Raw genomic sequence first — 20,441 nt, forward strand, 5'->3', positions numbered from 1 at the left:
CAAAAATAAAATAAATTAAAAAAAAAAACTTAAGGCAGGCAGAGGACATGGGGGAGGGGTCTGTTGCGGGAAGGCACACATCCATTGCACAGCCACACTGTGCCCTCTGCCTGGCAGGCTAGCAGCACCCCGACATCCCACGTGGAGCCCGAGTGTGGCAGGAGGGTGCTCAGGGTTGTCAGAGGGTCCTTCCCGTTTGGAGTGGGGCACAGAATGGTGTCTGGTGACGGCTTTAACTACGGAGGGGGACCTGAGAGTCAGACTTCTTCGGGCCTGTCAGGTCCAGGTTAAGGGATGGGTATTGCCTGGTCTACCCTGATTTCTGGGAGGTGAGAACTTTGTCTGGGGAGCCCTACAATGCTTCAATGGCAGAGCTGAAAGGGCAGCAGTAGGGGTGGGAGTGGGGAAGGGGCAGGCAGCCAGGAGGCCTGAGATTCCTGCTGTATTTTTTGGTTAATATTTATTTAATTAATTAATTTAATTTATTTGGTTGCACTGGGTCTTAGTTTCAGCAGGTGTGCTCCTTCGTTGTGGCTCGCGGGCTCCTTAGTTGTGGCATGCAAACTTTTAGTTGCGGCATGCATGTGGGATCTAGTTCCCTAACCAGGGATTGTACCTGTGTCCCCTGCATTGGGAGCGTGGAGTCTTAACCACTGCGCCACCAGGGAAGCCCCCTGCTGTTTTATTAACTGGTGCTTGGGATCCACCGCCTCCACATCTTTCATCCTCAGACCAGGATCAGGTCAGACCCCAGGACACCTGCTTATCCCAAAGGGGTCAGAAGGTGGAGGCTGAGGACTGTCCCCCTCTTGAATCTTTCTTGTCTAGCTTTCCGTCATCTCCTCTCTCTTCTCCATTTGCTGACCTGGTGTCCCCCCTGAAATGAAATTCCCTTAGAGGATGTGCTTTCACACACAAAATCCAAAGAAATCTTCAGAACATTTTGGGGGAACTCATTTCACCCAAGACTTCCAGATAAGTTTTTTCACTGTGTGTGTCTCTTATCCCCACGTCTTTCGGTTTCTTTGACCCAATGCCAATGTCTGTGTGGGTTTCCCCACACTTTCAACAAGCGATTCTCAGACACCAGCAGGGTGTCCGAGAATTTAACTCAATTCTGACACTACTAGAGATTGCGTCAGATTCCAGTGTTGACTGAGAAACAAAAAGCACAACCTAAAAGTTGAGAATTATGTTTTATTTGGGGCATTACTGAGGACTTAAGCCCAAAGCCCCGAGGTAGGTACAGCTTCCTCAGATAACTCTGAGGGACTGTTCTGAAGAGGTAAGGGAGGAACCAGGCTATATAGGAGTTTCTGCAAAAACAAACAAACAAAAAACCCCTACTTAGTGGAACATCAAAAGATTATGGCTAATTAAAGAAACAGACATCTCAGGTTAATGAATTTAGAGCTCTTCTATGTATGGGAAGATGAAAGAGTCTGGGCTTACTGAAATTATTCCTTTGATATACCCCTTAACTATCAAAGGATAGGGCCAGTATCCTGTTTTTCTCCATCCTGAATCCCCTCAGGGTGCACCCTCGCACAGCTGCAGTGGCTAAGGGCTTGATGGCCTCAACATCCTTTGTTTACTGAAAAGGCAGGACATTCTTTGTCCACAGCAGGTTAAAGATCGTCCTATGACTGCCCACCAGTGCCCCTCCACCCCCCCACTCTTTCCACTTCAGACACCAGTCTCTATCACTAGCCCAGGTTGTTACCTGTACTTTTGACAGACTGGATATAAGTCAGAGGTTCCCACGACACCCTCCTAGCGTTACTGAACGCAGGTTCGGCTGCTCGCCACTCCAAAGCCAATACTGGAGAGACAAGTGCTGGTAGGAATGGAAAGCTTGCTTTATTCAGGAGGCCGGCAACCTGAGGAAATGGTGGACTCACGTCCAAAGATTAACTCCGAGGATTCTGCTTTGACCATGAAGTTTTTAAAGGGAGAATCATCTGGGGAGGGGTCCAGAGTCTTTGTTATCTTCTGCTGTGTGCAGACTCTCTTCTGATTGGTTGGTGGTGAGGTGATAGGGTGGTGCTCCAGGAGTCTTGTGTTCAGCCTGAAGTCACCATCCTTCACCTGGGTGGGGGCCTTGTTCCAGCAGAAGAACTCAGAGGTATTTTGTTATGTATATCCCTTGAGGAGGAACCAGAATCCTGCCCTATGGCTGCACTATTGTTTTTTGACTGCTTCTTTTTCATTTCTGCATTCCCTCCCTTCCTTGATAAGCAACTGTTTGAATCTACACTTTGGAACTCAGGGAAGGTCAAGGAGGCTCTGTAAGCTCTCAGTCCTTTTGTTAGGGGAACGACTGACTGAAACCGCTGGCCCTGGCCAGGCACTGTAGTAACCACTTGCATGAATCATCTTAAACAGGAGGTCCTGGTAAGGAATGCAGAACTAACAAGCTACCCACCAACGGGAAGAATTCAGGAAAGGTCAAAAGGAGAGAGGAGACTCCAGTTCAGATGTCCTACCAACCTCTCAAAATCCTTCTCGCTGGAATCCATCTTGGCTGAGAGATACGTGCCTCACCAGGAAGGACCCTGAGTCAGAATGATTGGCCGGAGACAACCCGGAAACTAACCGCATCACCATAAAACCTGAGACTGCGAGCCACGTGGCAGAGCAGTTCTCCTGGGTTCCCTTACCCTGCTGCTCTCTGCCCGGGCACCCTTTCCCTATAAAGTCTCTTGCTTTGTCAGCACCTGTGTCTCCTTGGACAATTCATTTCTCAGTGTAAGACAAGAGCCCACCCTTGTCTTGCCCTGAAAGGGGTCCCCCTTCCTGCAACACTTTTGGGGTTTTGTGAGGTCTTCATTACATAGGCATGAATCATTGGCCATCGATTGAGCTCAACCTCCAGCCCCTCTCCCCTCCATGGAGATTGGGGGTGGGATTGAAAATTCCATCCGTCTAATCACAAGGTTGGCTCTCCTGGCAGCTCCCATCCTTTGGTGAGGTCCAAACCACCGCATTAACATAACTCTATCTCCAGCCCCTCTGCCCTCCCCAGAGGTCTAGGGGTGGGACTGGAATTTCCAACCCTCTAACCACTTGATTGATTCCCCTGACAACTACCCCCCCTCCCCCCTTAGGTTACCTGGAGCTTTCCAAAAGTCACCTTATTAACGTAACAAAAGACACCTTTATTGCTCTTATCACAGGAAATTCTAAGGGTTTTAGGAGTTCTGTGCCAGGAACTGGGGCTGACGACCAAATATATATTTCCTTTTTTTAAAAAAAATTTTTATTTATTTATTTTTGGCTGTGTTGGGTCTTTGTTGCTGCGCATGGGCTTTCTCTAGTTGCAGTGAGCGGGGGCTACTCTTTGTTGTGGTGTGCGGGTGGTGGCTCCTATTGTTGCGGAGCACGGGCTCTAGGCACGTGGGCTTCAGTAGTTGTGGCTCGCGGGCTCTAGAGCGAAGGCTCAGTAGTTGTGGCGCACAGGCTTAGTTGCTCCGCGGCATGTGGTGTCTTCCTGGACCAGGGATCGAACCTGTGTCCCCTGCAATGGCAGGCAGATTCTTATCCACTGCGCCACCAGGGAAGCCCCTAATATATGTTTCTTATACCTCATAATATCACACCAAAGATGTGTTTAAATCTTAAATTGATAATCACCTTACACTAAAAGGTAAAGAAATTAAATAAATCAAGCCTAAATGGAGAATTAAGAGAATCCTTTAAAGAGGGCTCATGGAGCCATAGCTGCCCCAGGTCTACTGGCCTGCCTGCCCTACACAGTAAGAGGCCCTTGTCTGGGGATTAGTGGTGGTAGACTGCTGCCACCATCACAGGTTCCAGAGCCATCCTGGGCCTCAGCCTCCACCCTTGGCCATCATCCTGCCTGGCCAAGTCACTAGAATGGGTGTGGTAAGGTCAGAGAGCCCACCCAGGCAGGAGAATAGGGCAGCCAGAGGTCACCTGCAACACCTCTCCCACTGGCACTACTGAAACAGATAGGTGGTGTTTCAGGGGGCTCTGAAGAGGTCCGGTCCTTTATGTCTCAATGCAGAAAGAATTCAGTGAGAGGCAAAGTGATAAGAAGTGATTTCTTAGAATAGGATGCTTGTGAGGCTAGCAAGCAGACAGGCGAGCGTTGTGCTGCCCCAAGTACTTAGTGGGTTACATTTTTCTAATCAAAGGAAGAGAGGGGAGGGGGAGAAGACCTTCTTTGTCTTTCTTGAGTAGGTGTCATGCTTCCATCATCAGCTCCTCCTCCAGTTCGGGCAGGGGAGTCTTGTCCCTACATGGTCAGGCCAGGACTGCCATGGCACTTCGGAAAAATTATTTCAGGTCTCAGTACAATGAGGGTCTTTCCCTTTCCATAATGATTGCTTTTTTGTGTGCAAAGAGCATGTCCTAGGGGCCAAAGATCATGTCTTGTGGGTCATTAACTTACTGAGCTCACTGGGAAGGATGTGGGTCTCAGTCACCATTGTTTAATTGTTTTGACATTCTCCTGTTGTATGCTTTTGTTGCTAATCAAGTTAGCTTGGTTTTGTTAAGTGAGCCAATCTGGCTTTGATGCTAAATGATTTGCTCTGGTTTATGAGTCAAGTAAGCCCACATTGTTGCAGGATTTTCCCATTCATTTCTTGAGTGATCATTAATCTTTCTGTGGTCTGCCAAAGCCCCCTGAAGTTTTCTCTCTATCTACAATCCCCTAATGGGGTTTCTGAGCTAACTGTTTGATTATCCTACTCTAACCCTAACACTACCAGCTAAAACTTGGAGACAGAACATAAGGAGTCTGGAGATGTGATTTCCTGATAAGAGGCTGGAGGTGGTGCCTGGGGAAGGTCCAGGGTCAGAAACGAGATGATATGCCTGTGGACTTAAAAAATTATTCACGACCTAAAAGTTGAGAGTTATGTTTTATTCAGCGGGAATTTTTAGGACTTCAAGCCTGAGAGGCAGCATCTCAAGTAACCCTGAAGGAACTACTCAGCGGAGGCGAAGCGGGGAGCCAGGTTATACAGATATTTTGCAACAAAGGGCAGGTAGCTGGGAACATCAAAAGATTATGGTTAAAGAAAACCACATAACCCAAGTGAAGGAGTTTAGTGCTTTTCTATGTATGGGAAGATGCAAGAGTTCTGGGCTCACTGAAATCATTCCTTTGATATGCACCTCAGCTATCTGGGGCCAGTATCCTGTATTTTCACATCCTGAGTTTCCTCCAGTGCTCACCGTAGGGAGTGGCTGCAGTCTGATGGCTGCTAGATGGCAGGTATTCTTTTCAGCTCTGAGTTTCCTCAGGGCTCACCAGCTCACGTTGGAGGGCTGCAAGCTGACGACTGTGACATCATTTGTTTACTGATATGGCAGGAAATATTCCATTTCTCATGACTCCACTGTGACAACTGTGTCTATATGTGTATTTGTGGGAAGGGAGAGAGCTGGAGGTGAGTCCTTAAAGGTGCCCGGAACCCAGGGAACTGGAGGCTTGGGCACCCTTGCCCTTCTCACATTGAAACCGAGTGGGGCCCTGTGGGGCTCCCAGCCACGGAGGCCCTTTCGTTCCCCATTTCTTGTAGGCAAGATTTCAGCCTCGGGCTTCCCTGGTGGCGCAGTGGTTGAGAGTCCGCCTGCCGATGCAGGGGACACGGGTTCGTGCCCCAGTCTGGGAAGATCCCACATGCCGCGGAGCGGCTAGACCCGTGAGCCATGGCCGCTGAGCCTGCGCGTCCGGAGCCTGTGCCACGCAACGGTAGAGGCCACAACAGTGAGAGGCCCGCGTACCGCAAAAAAAAAAAAAGACTTCAGCCTCCATGTCCTTCCCTGAGTTCCAGATTTGAACAGTTGCTAATCAAGGGGGGCGGGGGCTGCCAAGAAATCACCTGAGGCAAGATTAAAGGGACCAGAGAAGCTCATCAATATTAGGAGACCGACCACCTGAGAGGAGATTGAGTGCCAGTCCTGCTCACACCCTAATCTTGGCAGAGACTCCCCCACTCTGAACCATATAAGACCCTAATAAAATCCTCCCGGGTTGGGACACATAGTTTTTTGAGGCAGAAGTCCAGTGTGTCCCCTTTGCCTAGCAAAGTAGTAAAGCTGTCTTTCTTATTTCACCCAAAACTCTGTCTCCGAGATTGGATTTGGCACCGGTGTACAGAGAGGCCGAGCTTTCGTTAACAACATTGCCTGCAGAATCAGCGCGAGAGGTAGTAGGAGGGCTGGGGTTGCAGTGGGATGGACAGGACAGCCCACGGGAAGAGGAGAGGGGACACAGAGGCCAGGCCAGGTCTCCTCCCAGGTCCCAGCCTCTCTGGGCCCTTTGCCTCCCTTCTAGGAGCCAACCCTTAGGCCTGCCCCATTTACAGTGCTGGTCTGGGTGCTGTTCACTGCTGGTGGGTGGGTATTAGCTGAAACTACCTGACAAGGCCGCAGGGGGCCTGGAGGAGGGGAGGAAAGTGCTGTCATTTGGACTTATGGGGGCTGGAGGCCTGTCCTCTGCCAGCCCCTTGCCTGGAAGCTTAGCTCTTTCCAGGGTATGAGGTCATAGGGAGTGGGTAGCTGTGGTGGAGGCTGGGTTGGGTGGCAGATCAGGCATCATGGGGCCACCACACGGGGACACTAGGGAGACAAACAAGAGCAGGCCAGGGAGAGGCATATGCCATGTGCTTTCTCCACTGGGGTTGCTCAGGCCACCCCTGACTCCTGTCTCTTGTGCTGACAGGCATCCCAGACTTCAGATAGCTAGGAAACTGCTGAGGGTGTGGCCTGCCCAGGTTCAGGCCAACTCTGTTTTGTTTTAGACTAACCTAATAGTTTCCCAGTCTCCATGGTCCTCCCTCTAGCCCGTTTTCACTTCCTACCACCCTTCTGAATAAATCATCCCATGGCACTCTCCTACTTAAGTCCTCAATCACTCCCCACTACCCAGAGCATAAAGCCCAAGGTCTTTAGCAGACAGGCTCCAGGCTACCCAATCTTATCAGTTGTGTCTCCCACCCTACTTTGAAGGACCACTGAACACACTTTCCCTGCACCTTTTTATTCGTTCCCTCTCCTTCGAATATTCTTCCCCCCTTCTCTGTTAAACTTTCCCTTGACTTTCATATTCTAGCTCATCAACCTCTTCTCTGTACTCCCAATGCCTAACAATGCCTTGTTCGTGTCTGTATGGCAAGCCTTTGGCATACGGTGGCTGAATGAGTGAAAGGCTGACCCGGGAGCCAGGCTGACTCTCTTTGTTCCACTCTGCTCTACCCGGGACACTCACGAAGGATCGAGGATGGCAGAAGTGGGCACAGGCCTCAAGGAGACTCTGGGAACTCCAGTGAGCAGTGAGTGGAGCTGGAGGGTCCATGGCTGGTAGGGAAGTTCCTTTGCCCACTGTTGGGGAGGAATTCTTCAACTGGTAGGAGGGATATAGAGGAGGCAGAAAGGGAAGGGGTCTTAAGCTCCAGTGGTTGCCTCACTGCCCATCTTTACTGGGACCCACAAAGTAACGCCCCCCCCCGCGCGCCCCAGGATGCTTCAGGGTCCCCTGACCACTAGATCTGCTTGACATTTTCGTAGTTAGTAAAGATCACACGGGTGCTAGAAACAGCAGCCCCAACCTGGTCTTAGTTCACTACCCTGCAAGTTGGGCCAGTGCAAGAGATGGGCGTAGAGAACACGGGGCAGGTCCTTTTGGACAGACACCTGTGGGCACTAGGAGTACTGAGTTGGCAGGACAAGGTGGGACTGGAAGCACCCTGGGCAGGGCAATCCTGAGCTGGAAGAGGTTGACCTAGGAGAGTGAGCAGCTAAGGCACAGCTGGCACCTCGGCAAGTTCCCCTTTCTTGAAGGACCCAGTATCCTGGCCCCAGCTTCTCTTCCTTAGTCTAGGGGCTGAGGCATCCAGGAGCTCTGTTCTGAAATGGACCTCTCCCTCACAAGGGAATTACGTCAGCAGATGGACTGGCGGTGGTGGGAGGCCTCAGACACTTGCTGCCACCCAGTACACCCCTCACCTCTCATTTCCTGACTCCAACACTTTGCTTTTAGCCTGGAACCTTGCCAAAAGTATACGGGGTGATCTCCTGTGTGGGCTCCATGGAACTGGAATTGGGCACTGTGAGACCCAGACTCATACTGCGGGCCCCTCCCCATCTCTACCTCAGCTAGTTACCCCACCCCTTGCATAAGCTTCAAAAGTGGTGCCTCTTTCACTCCTTATTCTTACACAGAGGATCTCAGTGGATTATGGAGAGTGGTACCAAAAGCCACCAGATTAAAAAAATCCTGAGGGCACATACCTGTTAGCTACCTTGAAGGAGGGTCAAAGTATTTGGGAAGGACGGGGCTGGGGATAAAATCCCAGAGACGGGTCATCCCAAGTTGTGTGGTTGGGGGATAGAAAAACTCTCACCCTGCAGCTCCCTCCCTTTCTCCCAAAGGTGTTCTGGAGGCCCTGGAAGATGACAAAAGGCTACCAGTGGATGTGAAGTTCGCAAGGGGTAGCCTGCCCACTGCCAATCAGCACCTCTCCCACAGAAGAGCCTTGGGGGCTGACTGGAGTTTGGCATCTAAGGAATTATCCTTAAAATCGGCCTTGCCCACACAAAAATACCTTTCTCACTCTTTCCGATTAAAGGTTTATAAATACTTGTTTGGGCTAAAGACCTCCAGTCTCACAGTCCACTTCTATTAAGAGTAAGTAGTTACAGTACAGACACTTCAAAACTAGGTCTGATTGGTTATGTCAGCATGGCTCTGTCCTAACTCCGCATGGTCTTTTCAAGCTCTCCCTTCTACAACTAAACTTGCTTCACAATCCAGAGGTTAAGTAGCCCAGGTCATACAAATGGGATTCAAGTTCAGGTTGTCCTGGCCAAAATTTCCTTCCCAGTCTACAATGACACACAACCTCCCAACAGTTTAGGGTACCAGGTAGCTCAATGGCAACTGATTTGATTAGAGGTGGTTAGCTTCTTCTTTTCCCTTAAACAGCACAGAGGAAAAGGGAAACCAGGGCCGGGGTCCTCAACTGCCTCCTGAGACCATTATGTTTGAGCTTCCTATGGACCAAATGTGTTGGTACATTACTTTGTGTGGTTAATCTTACCTCGGGGATTATTCAAAAGAGGGCAAATTGTTCACTTTCTGCCCCAAAGTCACATCCCCCTCCCACCCCAAATTTTAATACAACTATGAAGGACTCTCAACTCTACAAGGGGTATATCAAAATATTGTTATAGTGGCCATAATATTTCAAAGAGCCCACAAATAAAGAGAAAGTCCTGACTAGATTTCAGAGAACAATTTGTTATAATGAACCAGAAACAAAAGATTCTACTGAAACTGGAACAGTTGACAGAATATGGTTGAACTTAATTAAACCTTCAAGGGGAATAAGGGTCAAAGTCAATGAATGAAGCCCAAGATCGGCCTGGTATAAACATAACAGCATTTCAGCATGGATATCTTCTGACCCCTCCCACCAGATATCTGCCATCAATTTCCAGTCCTCTCTCTTCTGAAGCATCTGCCAAACCAAATGGCTTTCCCCACTCTTTTGCAGGTGTAAGCCAATCCAAAAATACCCTCTTTGGGCATGATGCAAAGCCAAGAGGAAAAGTTTATAAATCTCATTCCAGGGTAGAAAGTGCACATACCTGACCCAGTACACTGGTTATGTGGTGTAAATGTACATGGTAATAACTTTAATTAAATCAGAGCTGCTACCGTGTGTAACTTGTTAGGTGGCCCTGTAGCTATGTCAGAGTTCCTAATTTACTTTACTAAAACATCAGCGTGGCAGAATGCATTTTTGAGCTCCACATTTTCTAAACACTTTTAAGAGGCTCTTTAAAGATGATGCAGAACAGAACTGTATCTCAGAAACCTAGATATTAAGCAGGGACATTGATGGGCTCTTTCTGGGACTTTTTCACAGGAGATGAACAGAGGAAATGTCAGAATGCCAAAGCATATGACAAGTGAGCGAAGGCAGAGTGGGGAAGAGGGTGTACTAGCCACAAGGCCAACACATTCATGTTCGAAGAGAAGTCTGGGCGAAGGAAAAAAAAACCCAAACGACAATAAAACAAAACCCAAGTCAGAGAAAAAAAGGGTTTCATACAACACAGTATCAAAAAGTAAAAGGAACACACTAAATGCACAAACTGGTGGCGAGTCAGTCCATAGCCTATTATGGTAGGTCCTTCCAGCATCAATCAAGTTTCTTCTCATCTGTTATCTCAAGGTTATTTACAGATGTGTGACTTTAACAAGAGTCTCACAGGAGGGTGGGCAGGCTTCAATCATTGGTTTCGGGATCTGTCTGAGCCATGTAGGCATCCAACTCAGCATCCAGGTGTCCTTTCGTTTTTGACATGTATGCATCCAGTTGGTTGTCCAGCTGCTCCTTGGTCAGTACAGGGCGAGCAAGGGCACCTCTCCCTCGTCCACGGCCTCGTCCTCTGCCTCCAAAGCCCCCTCTTCCCCGACCTATCATACCCCGACCTGGCCCAAGGGAAAAACAAGAAAAACAGTTACAAGTAAGTTTAATTGGTGCTATGGTAAATGCCCCTTAGAGCAGTGGGGCCTAGCTGAGAAAGGCTGAAGGGCAGGGCAAGAGGAGAAATCTGGAAAAACAGGAAACACACTGGGTAGAAAGCAACACATGGAAAGCACACATAATGAATCCCTCATTACATGTTCATCTCTAAATGCTATTTAAATTTTTTTAATTCTACCAACAAAGTAAGGGAATATAGTTAACTGATAATTAAAAATTTCTTAATCTCTCCTAAGACAGAGAAACTAAAATTTGAGACTCGCTATAAGTTTACAATTAAAATACAAGTACATTAAAGATAACCCCATTTAGCAAGATAGGGAGGAAGTAACAAGGGCACAGAGAAACAGGGGTGTGAAGCTAGACAGTTTTCAAATTAAACTTTACTGGAGATCCTTCTGAAAAATTAGCTCGTCTCCTCAAATTTATCAAACCTAATGAACTGATCCTATGTCAGGAGACTGAGGAGTTATTCTGACATAGGAACAATGAAGGGAATTGGGGAAAAACATTTTGAGTAGTCCCAGCCATTTCTATCTCCCGATTCTATTCACATTTTAACAATTATGGTTATCTGAGAGGTGGTTTCAATTCACTTAACAAAACATACCCAGCTTTCTGAAAAGCTACTTCAGACTCCTCCCCACCCAATCCCTGTGATGTCTCTCTCAGAAACCAAGTCAAGATAATTTGGAAACATGCTATTTCATCCTGAAACCCAAACTAGCTTGTACTTCACTCAATAAGCCAAGCAACATATAATGCGAGAGAAGAAAACAAGCCCTCTGTTATCAAATTTCTTTTCCCAATAGTTATTATCCCCTGGCAACTTCAAGGTCATAAATTATGGAAGACCCACCACACACTTTAAAAAGACCAAAGCAAATATACCCAGGGGCTAAAAGAATATATATTATTTTTCCTGGACAGGTGTTGCTGGGAGTTTTCCACTAAACTCTAAGCCAGAAAACTCCCATGAGATTTGGCATTAACAGCAACACCATTAAAAACTCTCTTCCAGTCTGGGCCATGAGGTCACAGGACAAATATCACCAAGTCTCAAGGTAAGATTATCAACAAGAGTCAGTTAGTTAACTGACACAATACCATCTTGCTTTTTCTACTTTGATCAAAAAGAGTCATCTCTGGTTTCGCATAGACACAAACTTTATCTTGAATTTACTTGGTTTCAGAGTCAATACCTAGCTCCAAGTCTCACCATCCTCTTTAACTCTGCTTCATTTTTGTACATCTCCCTCTTCTCTCTTCTTAGACTCAAAGTGGGTTTTGAGCTATGGGGTGGGGTGTGTGGTGGTGGGTCAGGGACAGAAAAAGGTAAAACGCCAAACTGACCATTCTGTCATTTTTAACAATACAATTTAAATTTGCAAGAGCCTGAAAGAAGTCTGAATATAATCTGGCTCTGTAACACATACCTGACTGTTCTTGGAAAACCCATGACAGACCTCCACATTATCAGCATGTGAATTTATAAAATAAGCCAGTTTCATAAAACAAACAAGACAAACAAATAAGCCTGCCTATGACTTGAAGCTGTGCAGAAAGGTGGCTCTGAGTTTTGAAGGGAGAGAAATAAGGGGAAGCTAGTCTCTGAAGTTGGTAGCTGACTAACCTCTACCACCGATTCCGCCACGACCCATAGCTCCACGCCCTAGGCCCCCTCTCCCAGGACCTCCACGACCTCGAACACCACCTCTTCTTAAGCCCATTCGGGGAGCTACGGCTCGTCCACCTCGGAGCAGGTTTTGACCTTGGAGAGGAGGCATACAATGTATATGCAGGTAAATCCAAGAGAGACAAAGTAGATTCTAACCAAAGGAAGGCGGTGAGGGTTAAATGAGAGTTAATTCAGTTAATTTTTAGGTTGGGTGGGGCAAGCTGCACACTGAGTGTGAAAAGATTAAGCTGCTCTTTATTCAATCAATTCAACAAGTCTGACCACAAATCCACTTTTGGAAGAAGCTGGGAGTTAAGTCAATTAGTTAAGTACATACATTTCATGAATATCTATTGAATAATTACAGGTAGGTGCCTAGCATTATGGCAGATTTAAAAATAAATGATATGGTTCCTGCTCTCAATACATTTTTGTAGGGGACAAGAACTATACAGAGAACAGTATAACAGTGCCTAAAATGTAACATATAGCTAAGTGCTATTGGTCAACTTGTCCTCTTTTTTCCAGATGTAATAGAGTATTTCACTAGAACCAGGAACAGAGATGATTAATTAAGATATAGGCCAACAGGCCAAGAAGTTTCTTAGATTTGACTTATTTCTAGAACTCGAATGTGCTTTGATTCAAGCAGCAGCAGGGTGTTTTAAAATGGAATGGAGATGACATGAATTACCTGTTGTAACGCAGGTCCTAGCCTCTCACCATTGCACATTATCAGAAAAGGAATGGTATCGATAAAAGACATGCAGCACTATTAAAAACACGTCATTTCAAAAGTTATTAATTATATTAATACAAATTCAGGCTTAAAGATGTTAAACAAATGTGTCCGTCCATAAGCAGCCCAAGAGAAAAGGGAAGGGGGTGGGGCCCGACAATTATCAGGTACAGAGCACTGACCTCGGAGCGACATCCCGCCCCTAAGTAGGGTTCTTGTGGCACGTCCCCCACGAAGTCCTCCTCTGGACAAGCCTCTCTGGATAATGGGCAGGCCTCGTCCTCCGATTGCTCCCCTGGCCAGGGCCCCTATTGGTCGGCCTAACCGTGCCTGGATGTTACTCTTACCCAGGCGCTGCTTTAAGCTCTTCTGGAAGAAAAGGTGTTAGGGAATTGAGATCAAAAAAGCAATCCAATGGGATTTAGCAGCTCAAAGTGCAGAGAAAAAGAAGCAAGTGAGATGTCTGTGTGGCGGGAGATAAACCTGCACGGGGTGTCATAAGGATCCCAAACCAGAAGCAAGCCTTTGCCTCAGAACATGGTAGAAAACAAGCAGAATTCTGATCCAGAGCTTCTAAGAAGCTTGAGTATGGTCCCATGAAACTGGCATCACCACAAATTACCTCACTAGTTTGGCTACAGAAGTCATATACCACTACTTGGAACGTAAGTTTTAATAAGAACACTGTATTTCAAATCCTGGATTCTGCTGTTTTTGAACCACCAGTTGACAATGACAGGACTGGATTCATACCTGCCCAAGGACTACCACTGTCTTCAAAGGCTTACTCAAACACCATAGGAAGTTCATCACACTCTGGGCAAAGTTTAAATTACAATTTCATTTGAATTCTTGTGACTTAAGAACAAGTTTGATTTCTCAGTCAAAGAGGCCAGTGTGTTCCATTTTTCCTCTGAGTATCTATCTCCAGACGGTCCACTTTTTACCTTAAGATGTAAATAAACACAAAAAAGTCAAATCTCCTTTCCTTACATATCTTAAATAGCTGTAATTCCATGTCTACCTTTGCAAACAGCTCCATTAATTAAGTCAGTATAATGACTTTTAATTCAAAATAAACACATAACTCAAATGTATCTCCACAGAAAGCTAGCCAAACCTGCATTAGAATTAAGACAGTTTAGCTATAATCATAAAACTCAGGGCCACATTTGAAAACAAGGACATACCATAGATAGAAATTTTTCAATAATCTGTCCCTCAAAGAGAAACTACAAAGACCACATCTCAGACAATTAAATTCCTTCAGAGGAAAGGGTGACTGTGTAGCCTTGAACACCACCGAAGCCCTAGCAAACCTGTTCTCCTATAACGCTGTAAGTCAGTATGAACGAAAGTAAATTATGCGTCCTCAGGCTTCACCCACAAACGACTACAACGACTTTCTCTGCAACCATATGCTGCGAGTTATTATTATTAGCTTTCTAGCATGAGATCATAAACTGCTTCTAATCAGAGGGGCAGGCTCTGAACAACATGAGGTCAGGACTTCTTTCTACAAGTCTCTTGTGTTTAGTCATCCCTAGTACATTCTCCCAAGATCTGTGCTTTAAGGGGAGAATGCGTAGTACTTAGACGTTCTTCTCCCTTCCCATCCCTTACTTGCCACCAATACTAGTCTCTAATATTGAAAAGAAGCTGAAGGATGTCAACTGTATCATTCAGTTTCCACTCTAGAGCTGTGCTATATGCTAAGGTAACCACTAGCCACATGTGGCTAATTTAAATTACAAGTAAAAAAATTAAATAAATAAAAATAAAAATTTAAGCTCCTCAATGGCACTAGCCACATTTTGAGCACTCAACAGTCAATGTGGCTAATGGCTACTGTATTGGAGAGCACAGATACAGAACATTTCCAAGACCGTGGAAAGTTCTATTGGACAGCAGTGCTCTAGAGGCTACTTTCTTCGGCACAGCCTCTGTTCCAAGCTTCTTGTTAAAAGGTCCTTTGCAATAATATGTCAGAGACCTGTCTTCAACAATTTTTAGTATTTCCTCTTAGAAAACAGTGGCACCTTTTACTGCTTTCCTGAGTCTGGGATGAATGCAGCCACTCCAGGGCTTAAGGTAGCTAAAGCAGAAGGCCTTGTTTATTTTTGGTCAGTGAGCCCAATGGTTCAGGGTGGGGGTGGAAGGGTGTTATATTTAACTGCTGATTTTATGCACAGCCATGCAGTGCTACCAGTTAAAGTCCTTACAGTTGCATGGCACCGCCCTCCAGACGCCCAGCCACAGCTTGGACATATCCTTCCACAGCCACTGTCCGGACTTGCATATAAAGTCTATGAATAATAAAGAGCAGGTTTTATTTCAGATCTGAATAGGATTATCTCTTACTGGAAATTTGAAAGAGAACCTCTAACTCTTAAATTACTCAGTGTTCTCGCTCTACTTTACTGACAAAACTTTAGGTGCTGTGGAGATGAGGGTCACCCCACTCTTTCTACTGTTTAGCATTGAAAACCTTTGACTAAGAGGCCTTTCAGACTCCCTGTATTAGGGAAGAAAGAATAAAATCATTTCCCTAATTTGTAAACCATTTGGTGAGAAATAAAGGATTTTTTGAAGATCATCTAAAACAGAAACCAAAATTTCTTTGTGGAAAAAGCCAGTGAATCTATTTTAAGGGCAAAGGATCAGAGAACAAAAGAGGTTAATACTCATTGATAACACAGAAACAGGCCACCTTGATGGCAAACTCCCTAAAAGAGAAAGACAACAAAAAGTTACTTATTGGTACCTGCCAAAATGGGAATTCTCTGAACTTCTCTTTCCTCCAGAAAAGTTCAGCTTTTGCCCTGAGCCACCTCGTAATTATCCATGGCGTCCTGACAGCCTCAGTGGACTACCTGACAGGGATCACCAGCTGCTTCTGGCGCATTAAGACCCATTCTCTCACCTGCTTAAGTTTTAATGCTGCCTGGACAGAGGGTCTATTCTCCATCTGCTGGGCCAGTCTTCTGTTTCTGGCACTGGCTAGCTGCTGTTGTTGCTGCATCGAAGCCCGAATATTCACTGGCATCGGCTGTTTGTTCTTCAGCATATTAGTAAAGCTTCAAGGTCGAACAAAATGGATGTTTAAATAAACGCTTTATTACAAAACATTTATTGGCATTTTCATGGCTTGCTAGACCAGGAGCTCCAGATCCCACGAACTTTAAGTAAAGTGGTACACTTAGATCAAGGCTGATGTGGGTTACAGACTCCTCTGCTTCCACAAACTTGCAAGAATCAGAAACTTAGAAATGCAGCTAAGTGTAGCACATTCAATCAAAAGTGATAACAAGGGCTCAGGTAACGGCTTTTAGAGAGGTAGAAAGTATGAAAAGCATGCAATAAGCAGATGTGATGACAAGACACAGAAGATGTAGTTTCAAAGACAGACAAAGCAAGCCAAAACCTTTGGGGACCTGAGGGTGCATTTTAAGGGCAAATATAAGGAAGGACTAGAGCACCTTCAAAGCCCATGGAAATGATACACCCACATAAATTATAGGAGCATATCACATTCTCTCATGTATCTGTCCACGTAGTAATGTGAATATGGAGAATTAGTGTACCACTAAGGGATAAAGAGAAGTACATATGCTTCAGAAAAGGCAAACAAACATCAGTAAATTTTTTAGTGGTCTAACATTAACTTAATAAAGTCACTGGTCGAAGGCACTCAATGAACAAAGCTCTCAGAGACAGAAAGTGCCTTTAAATGCCTTAACTTTTCTTAGTGTCAAATGATTACTTTTTCTGACTCTAAGTGATTACTTCTGAAAAAGTTAAGATTAGTTTAATCATTTAAGAGCTTGTGAAGACACTCTTCTATTATTCCTGTCAAGGTAAGTTTAATGGAATGAAAGAGAAGAACATTCAATTGTAAAAGAATTGAAAACAAAAACAAACTAAAAGCAGAATGGAAAGAAAGTGAAATGGAGCAAAGCGAGTGCCTCTTACAAGGCCCAAGAATGACATTCAAGGGCCTTTGGACATATTCATAGCTTGCTACCCGCCTCTTACAGGCCAGACACAACACTGCTGGCCTTGGACTGGGCAGCAAGCCTACTGCAGCTAGGGTACCATGCTACCGAGCTGCACCACCCCTGTATCAATGTTAAAAAAAAAAAAAAAAAAAAAGTGAAGAAAAGGGAGGGTGTGAGGAGTCTTTTTAAAATACATCCCACCAGATAAATATTTCAGACAGCATAACATAAAAATCTACTGATAAGGGGTTTTGAAACAACCGCCCAATTTTTTTTGTGTACCACATACGATGCAACTAAGAACAGAGGTCTGTAGCCTTCTGTTGGTATTTAGTTTAAAACCGGTTTTTGTGCATTGGACCCCAGGGCCAATTTAAGTAATGTTTTCTTATGAACGAGCTGAAGTTGCTGTTGGCTGCCTCACCGCTCATTTAGAGACATCTTGGTGGTGCTTTTTAGCACAACTTTCGGCGCTGACTGTGCAGCCATCTTCAAATCCCGAGAATCTACAAAGGACAATGGACAGAATGAGCAAATGAGAACGATGACCACCTCATTTCAACAAGTGCCAAAGGCCCAAACCAAAAATGAATGAAAAGGCCTGTGTCGATGACTATTGACGATCACACCAAAACTCATTTCACGTGCTTAAACTTAAGAAGCTAGTTACCTCAAACTAATAAACTCCAAGGCCACAGGACAGAAAATATCTGCCCAAGCCTCCAAAATGGCAGACTTAGACCCAGCCAAAGAAGTGTTAAGAGTTTGGCTTTTCATCTAGAGCGATCCTTCTCAACCTTGGCTGCAAGAAGCTTTTTTTTTTAAAAAAAAACAACGAAACACAGAAGCCTGGGCGCAAACTATTTAAAGCACAATCTCTGATGGTGAGGTCTGGGGATCAGCAATTAGAAGGGGGAAAAAAAAAAAAAAGTCTACCTCGAAGGGGGGGGGAAGTCTACCTCGGTGCTTCTCTTGTGCAGCCACAACTGAGAACCACTGATCTAGAGAGATGACACAAGCATTCCAGTTTCAAAATCAAGTAGGAGACTTAGCAAGGGACTGCGGAGCTGGGGGAGGGAGGGAGTAGACAAGGTTTCCCTAAACGGGCATTCACCTGGGAGTTCGCTCCCGGGAGCGCTCCACAAAATTTAACCCTGAAGCCGCCATTACTTTCCAACGTTCCCTAAGGTCGTGCAGTCCTCCTCTGATTGCCCTTCCCTCTCAAAGCCCTGTCAGGACCGCCGACATTGCTCAACCCACCAAACAACATTCTTTTTTAACTCTATCAAATCCCCACCTTTTCCATCAATCCCGTGGCCAGTTTCCAGTTCGGGGTCTCCCCCGCCTCCCTCTCAGGGGCTCCGCCCCCTCCGGGGCCTCCACCTCGGACACCCTGTCTGCCTCCACATCCCGCCAGCTCCCGTTCCGCGTCCGCCGGACCCCTCCGTTCCCCAGGACTCTTGCCCTCCTCACCACAGACACGTACCGAAGGAAACGGACGCCAGTGCTCCTCCCGGGGCTGCCACCACGGCTGCGGCAGGCGGGCCGGGGGCCGGCCGAACCTGAGTTGACGGTGGAGGGGCTCGGGTTAACTTGGTGGGCGGTTAGTTAGATGTGTTAAGCGGTAGATTTCTAGGTTAGTTCTTTGCTGTTGGCTGGCTGTCCGGTTGGCCCGTCCGCCTGCTAACCGGCCTGCCCCTTCCTGCCTTTCACCACAGCGGCTGCCGTCAACTCCCGCTCGGTGTCGAAAACAAAATGGCCGCCACACCCAGTGCGGAGAGGGACCGGCTAAAATGGCGTCGACGCAGTTACGTTAGGCGTCAGATCCGCCGCACCACTAAGGGGCGGGAAAATTTGTGCCACGCCTGCGCGGGATTAGGGCGGAGCCCTAGGGAGAAGGCGGGGCTTTAGCAAAGTCCTGGTCTGTATTAAACTCAGCCCCCCCCCGCCTAGGAAGGGGCGTGGCCAAGTGGCATAGCTCTGTTTATCTTTGGAAAATGGATTATTTTTTAAAGCTTTTAAAAAATATGTATTTATTTGGCAGCATTGGGTCTTAGTTGCAGCATGCGGGATCTTTAGTTGTGGCATGTGAACTCTTAGTTGCAGCATGTGGGATCTAGTTCCCTGACCAGGGGTTGAACCTGGTCCCCTTGCATTGAGAGTGCAGAGTCTTAGCCACTGGACCGCCAGGGAAGTCCCTGCTCCTGGGTTTTAAGGGGACTGCAGGTTAGTAATTTGGGTCGCTGGGGCTGATTCGGTCCCCCTGAAAAAGATGTTCATATTTCCTGGCACATCCCTCTGCCCCTCAAGCTAAAGCAGACGGACTACAATTCTTTATGCGGATGTTCCTCGGTCTCTCTCTCCCCCTTTGTTTTCAAAAAATTAATTAATTTTATTATTTATTTTTGGCTGCGTTGGGTCTTTGTTGCTGTGCGTGGGCTTTCTCTAGCTGTGTCGAATGGAGGCTACTCTTCCTTGCGGTGCATGGGCTTCTCACTGCAGTGGCTTCTCGTTTCAGAGCACGGGCTCTAGGCACGCGGGCTTCAGTAGTTGTGGCACACAGGCTCAATAGTTGTGGCACACAGGCTTAGTTGCTCCGCAGCATGTGGGATCTTCCCAGACCAGGGATGGAACCCGTGTCCCCAGCATTGGCAGGTGGATTCTTAACCACTGCGCCACCAGGCAAGTCCCTCCTCGGTCTCTCTTGTGGACCACTGGGCCCAGGTAATTTGCACTGGCTCTCCCCTCATCATTTGCCTTGGCCCCGGTCAGAGAGTTGCAGATTGCTGCAAACGCCCCAGCCAAGGCCTGGGGGCCAGTGCTGGGAGCACACCTCTGCTAGATCCTGCACCGCTCATCACCACCCGTCCATATTTTCCTCTTCACTTCCATCCCCAACTTGGCCTGAACATCGTTAAATAGTTATTTGGGGGGGACCTTTGCGTCCCCGCTCCCCCTTCTGTGTCCTCTCTCGCCATCTGCCATCCATGTGGATTTTGATGTAGACCTATGCGGGATTTTCATTATGGCTGGACACACAATAAAAGGCTCGCATGTTTGAAGAATGAGTGTACGAACACGTCTTCAACACCCCCCCCACCCCAATCACGTTCATCAGATCCTTTCATTTTCCTTCCTAGCATGTATGTGTGTATGTTTTGGCATCCTTACTGGACTTTACCTATGTGATGTTGAGAGTCGTGTTTGTTTTGCTCACTGCTGTGTCCCCAGTTCCCATAGGATGTCTAGCGCATGGTAGGTCTTTAGTAAATATTCTTTGAAGGTTGAAGGGAAATTCTTCTGGCTTTATATCCGAGAAGCTGATGTCTCCTCCACTTCCAGCTGGGACATGGAACCCCAATGTTCCTGGGCCTTGAGCATTCCTCAAGTAGGAAGATGTAATGGCCCCTTGACCTCTCTCAAAATAAGATCCCTCCCCAAATAAGGCAAGTTGGGAGTGAGCAGCCTTCACTTCCCCACCCACTTCCATACCCCAA

At 46.6% G+C, this 20,441-nt stretch overlaps 1 protein-coding gene across 6 annotated transcripts; it reads right to left on the bottom strand.

Moving 5' to 3' along the window:
* Nucleotides 1-9,971: 9,971 nt before the first annotated feature.
* Nucleotides 9,972-18,709, bottom strand: CHTOP (chromatin target of PRMT1). 6 transcript variants are annotated; one of them, XM_089915156.1, is made up of 7 exons: nucleotides 18,431-18,708; nucleotides 17,904-17,945; nucleotides 17,369-17,450; nucleotides 15,870-16,023; nucleotides 13,129-13,315; nucleotides 12,163-12,300; nucleotides 9,972-10,474 (listed from the first exon to the last, which is right to left on the bottom strand). In XM_089915156.1, the coding sequence occupies exons 3-7, from the start codon at nucleotides 17,431-17,433 to the stop codon at nucleotides 10,269-10,271; spliced, it is 750 nt and encodes a 249-aa protein (XP_089771282.1). In that variant the 5' UTR covers nucleotides 17,434-17,450; nucleotides 17,904-17,945; nucleotides 18,431-18,708; the 3' UTR covers nucleotides 9,972-10,268. The 6 variants fall into 6 exon arrangements, with proteins under 6 accessions (XP_089771282.1, XP_022415097.1, XP_022415098.1 ...); XM_022559389.3 differs by having other exon boundaries at nucleotides 17,881-17,945; XM_022559390.3 differs by lacking the exon at nucleotides 17,904-17,945 and having other exon boundaries at nucleotides 13,129-13,312.
* Between the last annotated feature and the right edge of the window lie 1,732 nt (nucleotides 18,710-20,441).

The sequence above is a fragment of the Delphinapterus leucas genome, chromosome 1 (genome assembly GCF_059928025.1).
Source record: "Delphinapterus leucas isolate spDelLeu-1000000601 "Yukka" chromosome 1, BTC_Dleu_Yukka2, whole genome shotgun sequence".
In the NCBI taxonomy this organism is placed as follows: domain Eukaryota; kingdom Metazoa; phylum Chordata; class Mammalia; order Artiodactyla; family Monodontidae; genus Delphinapterus; species Delphinapterus leucas.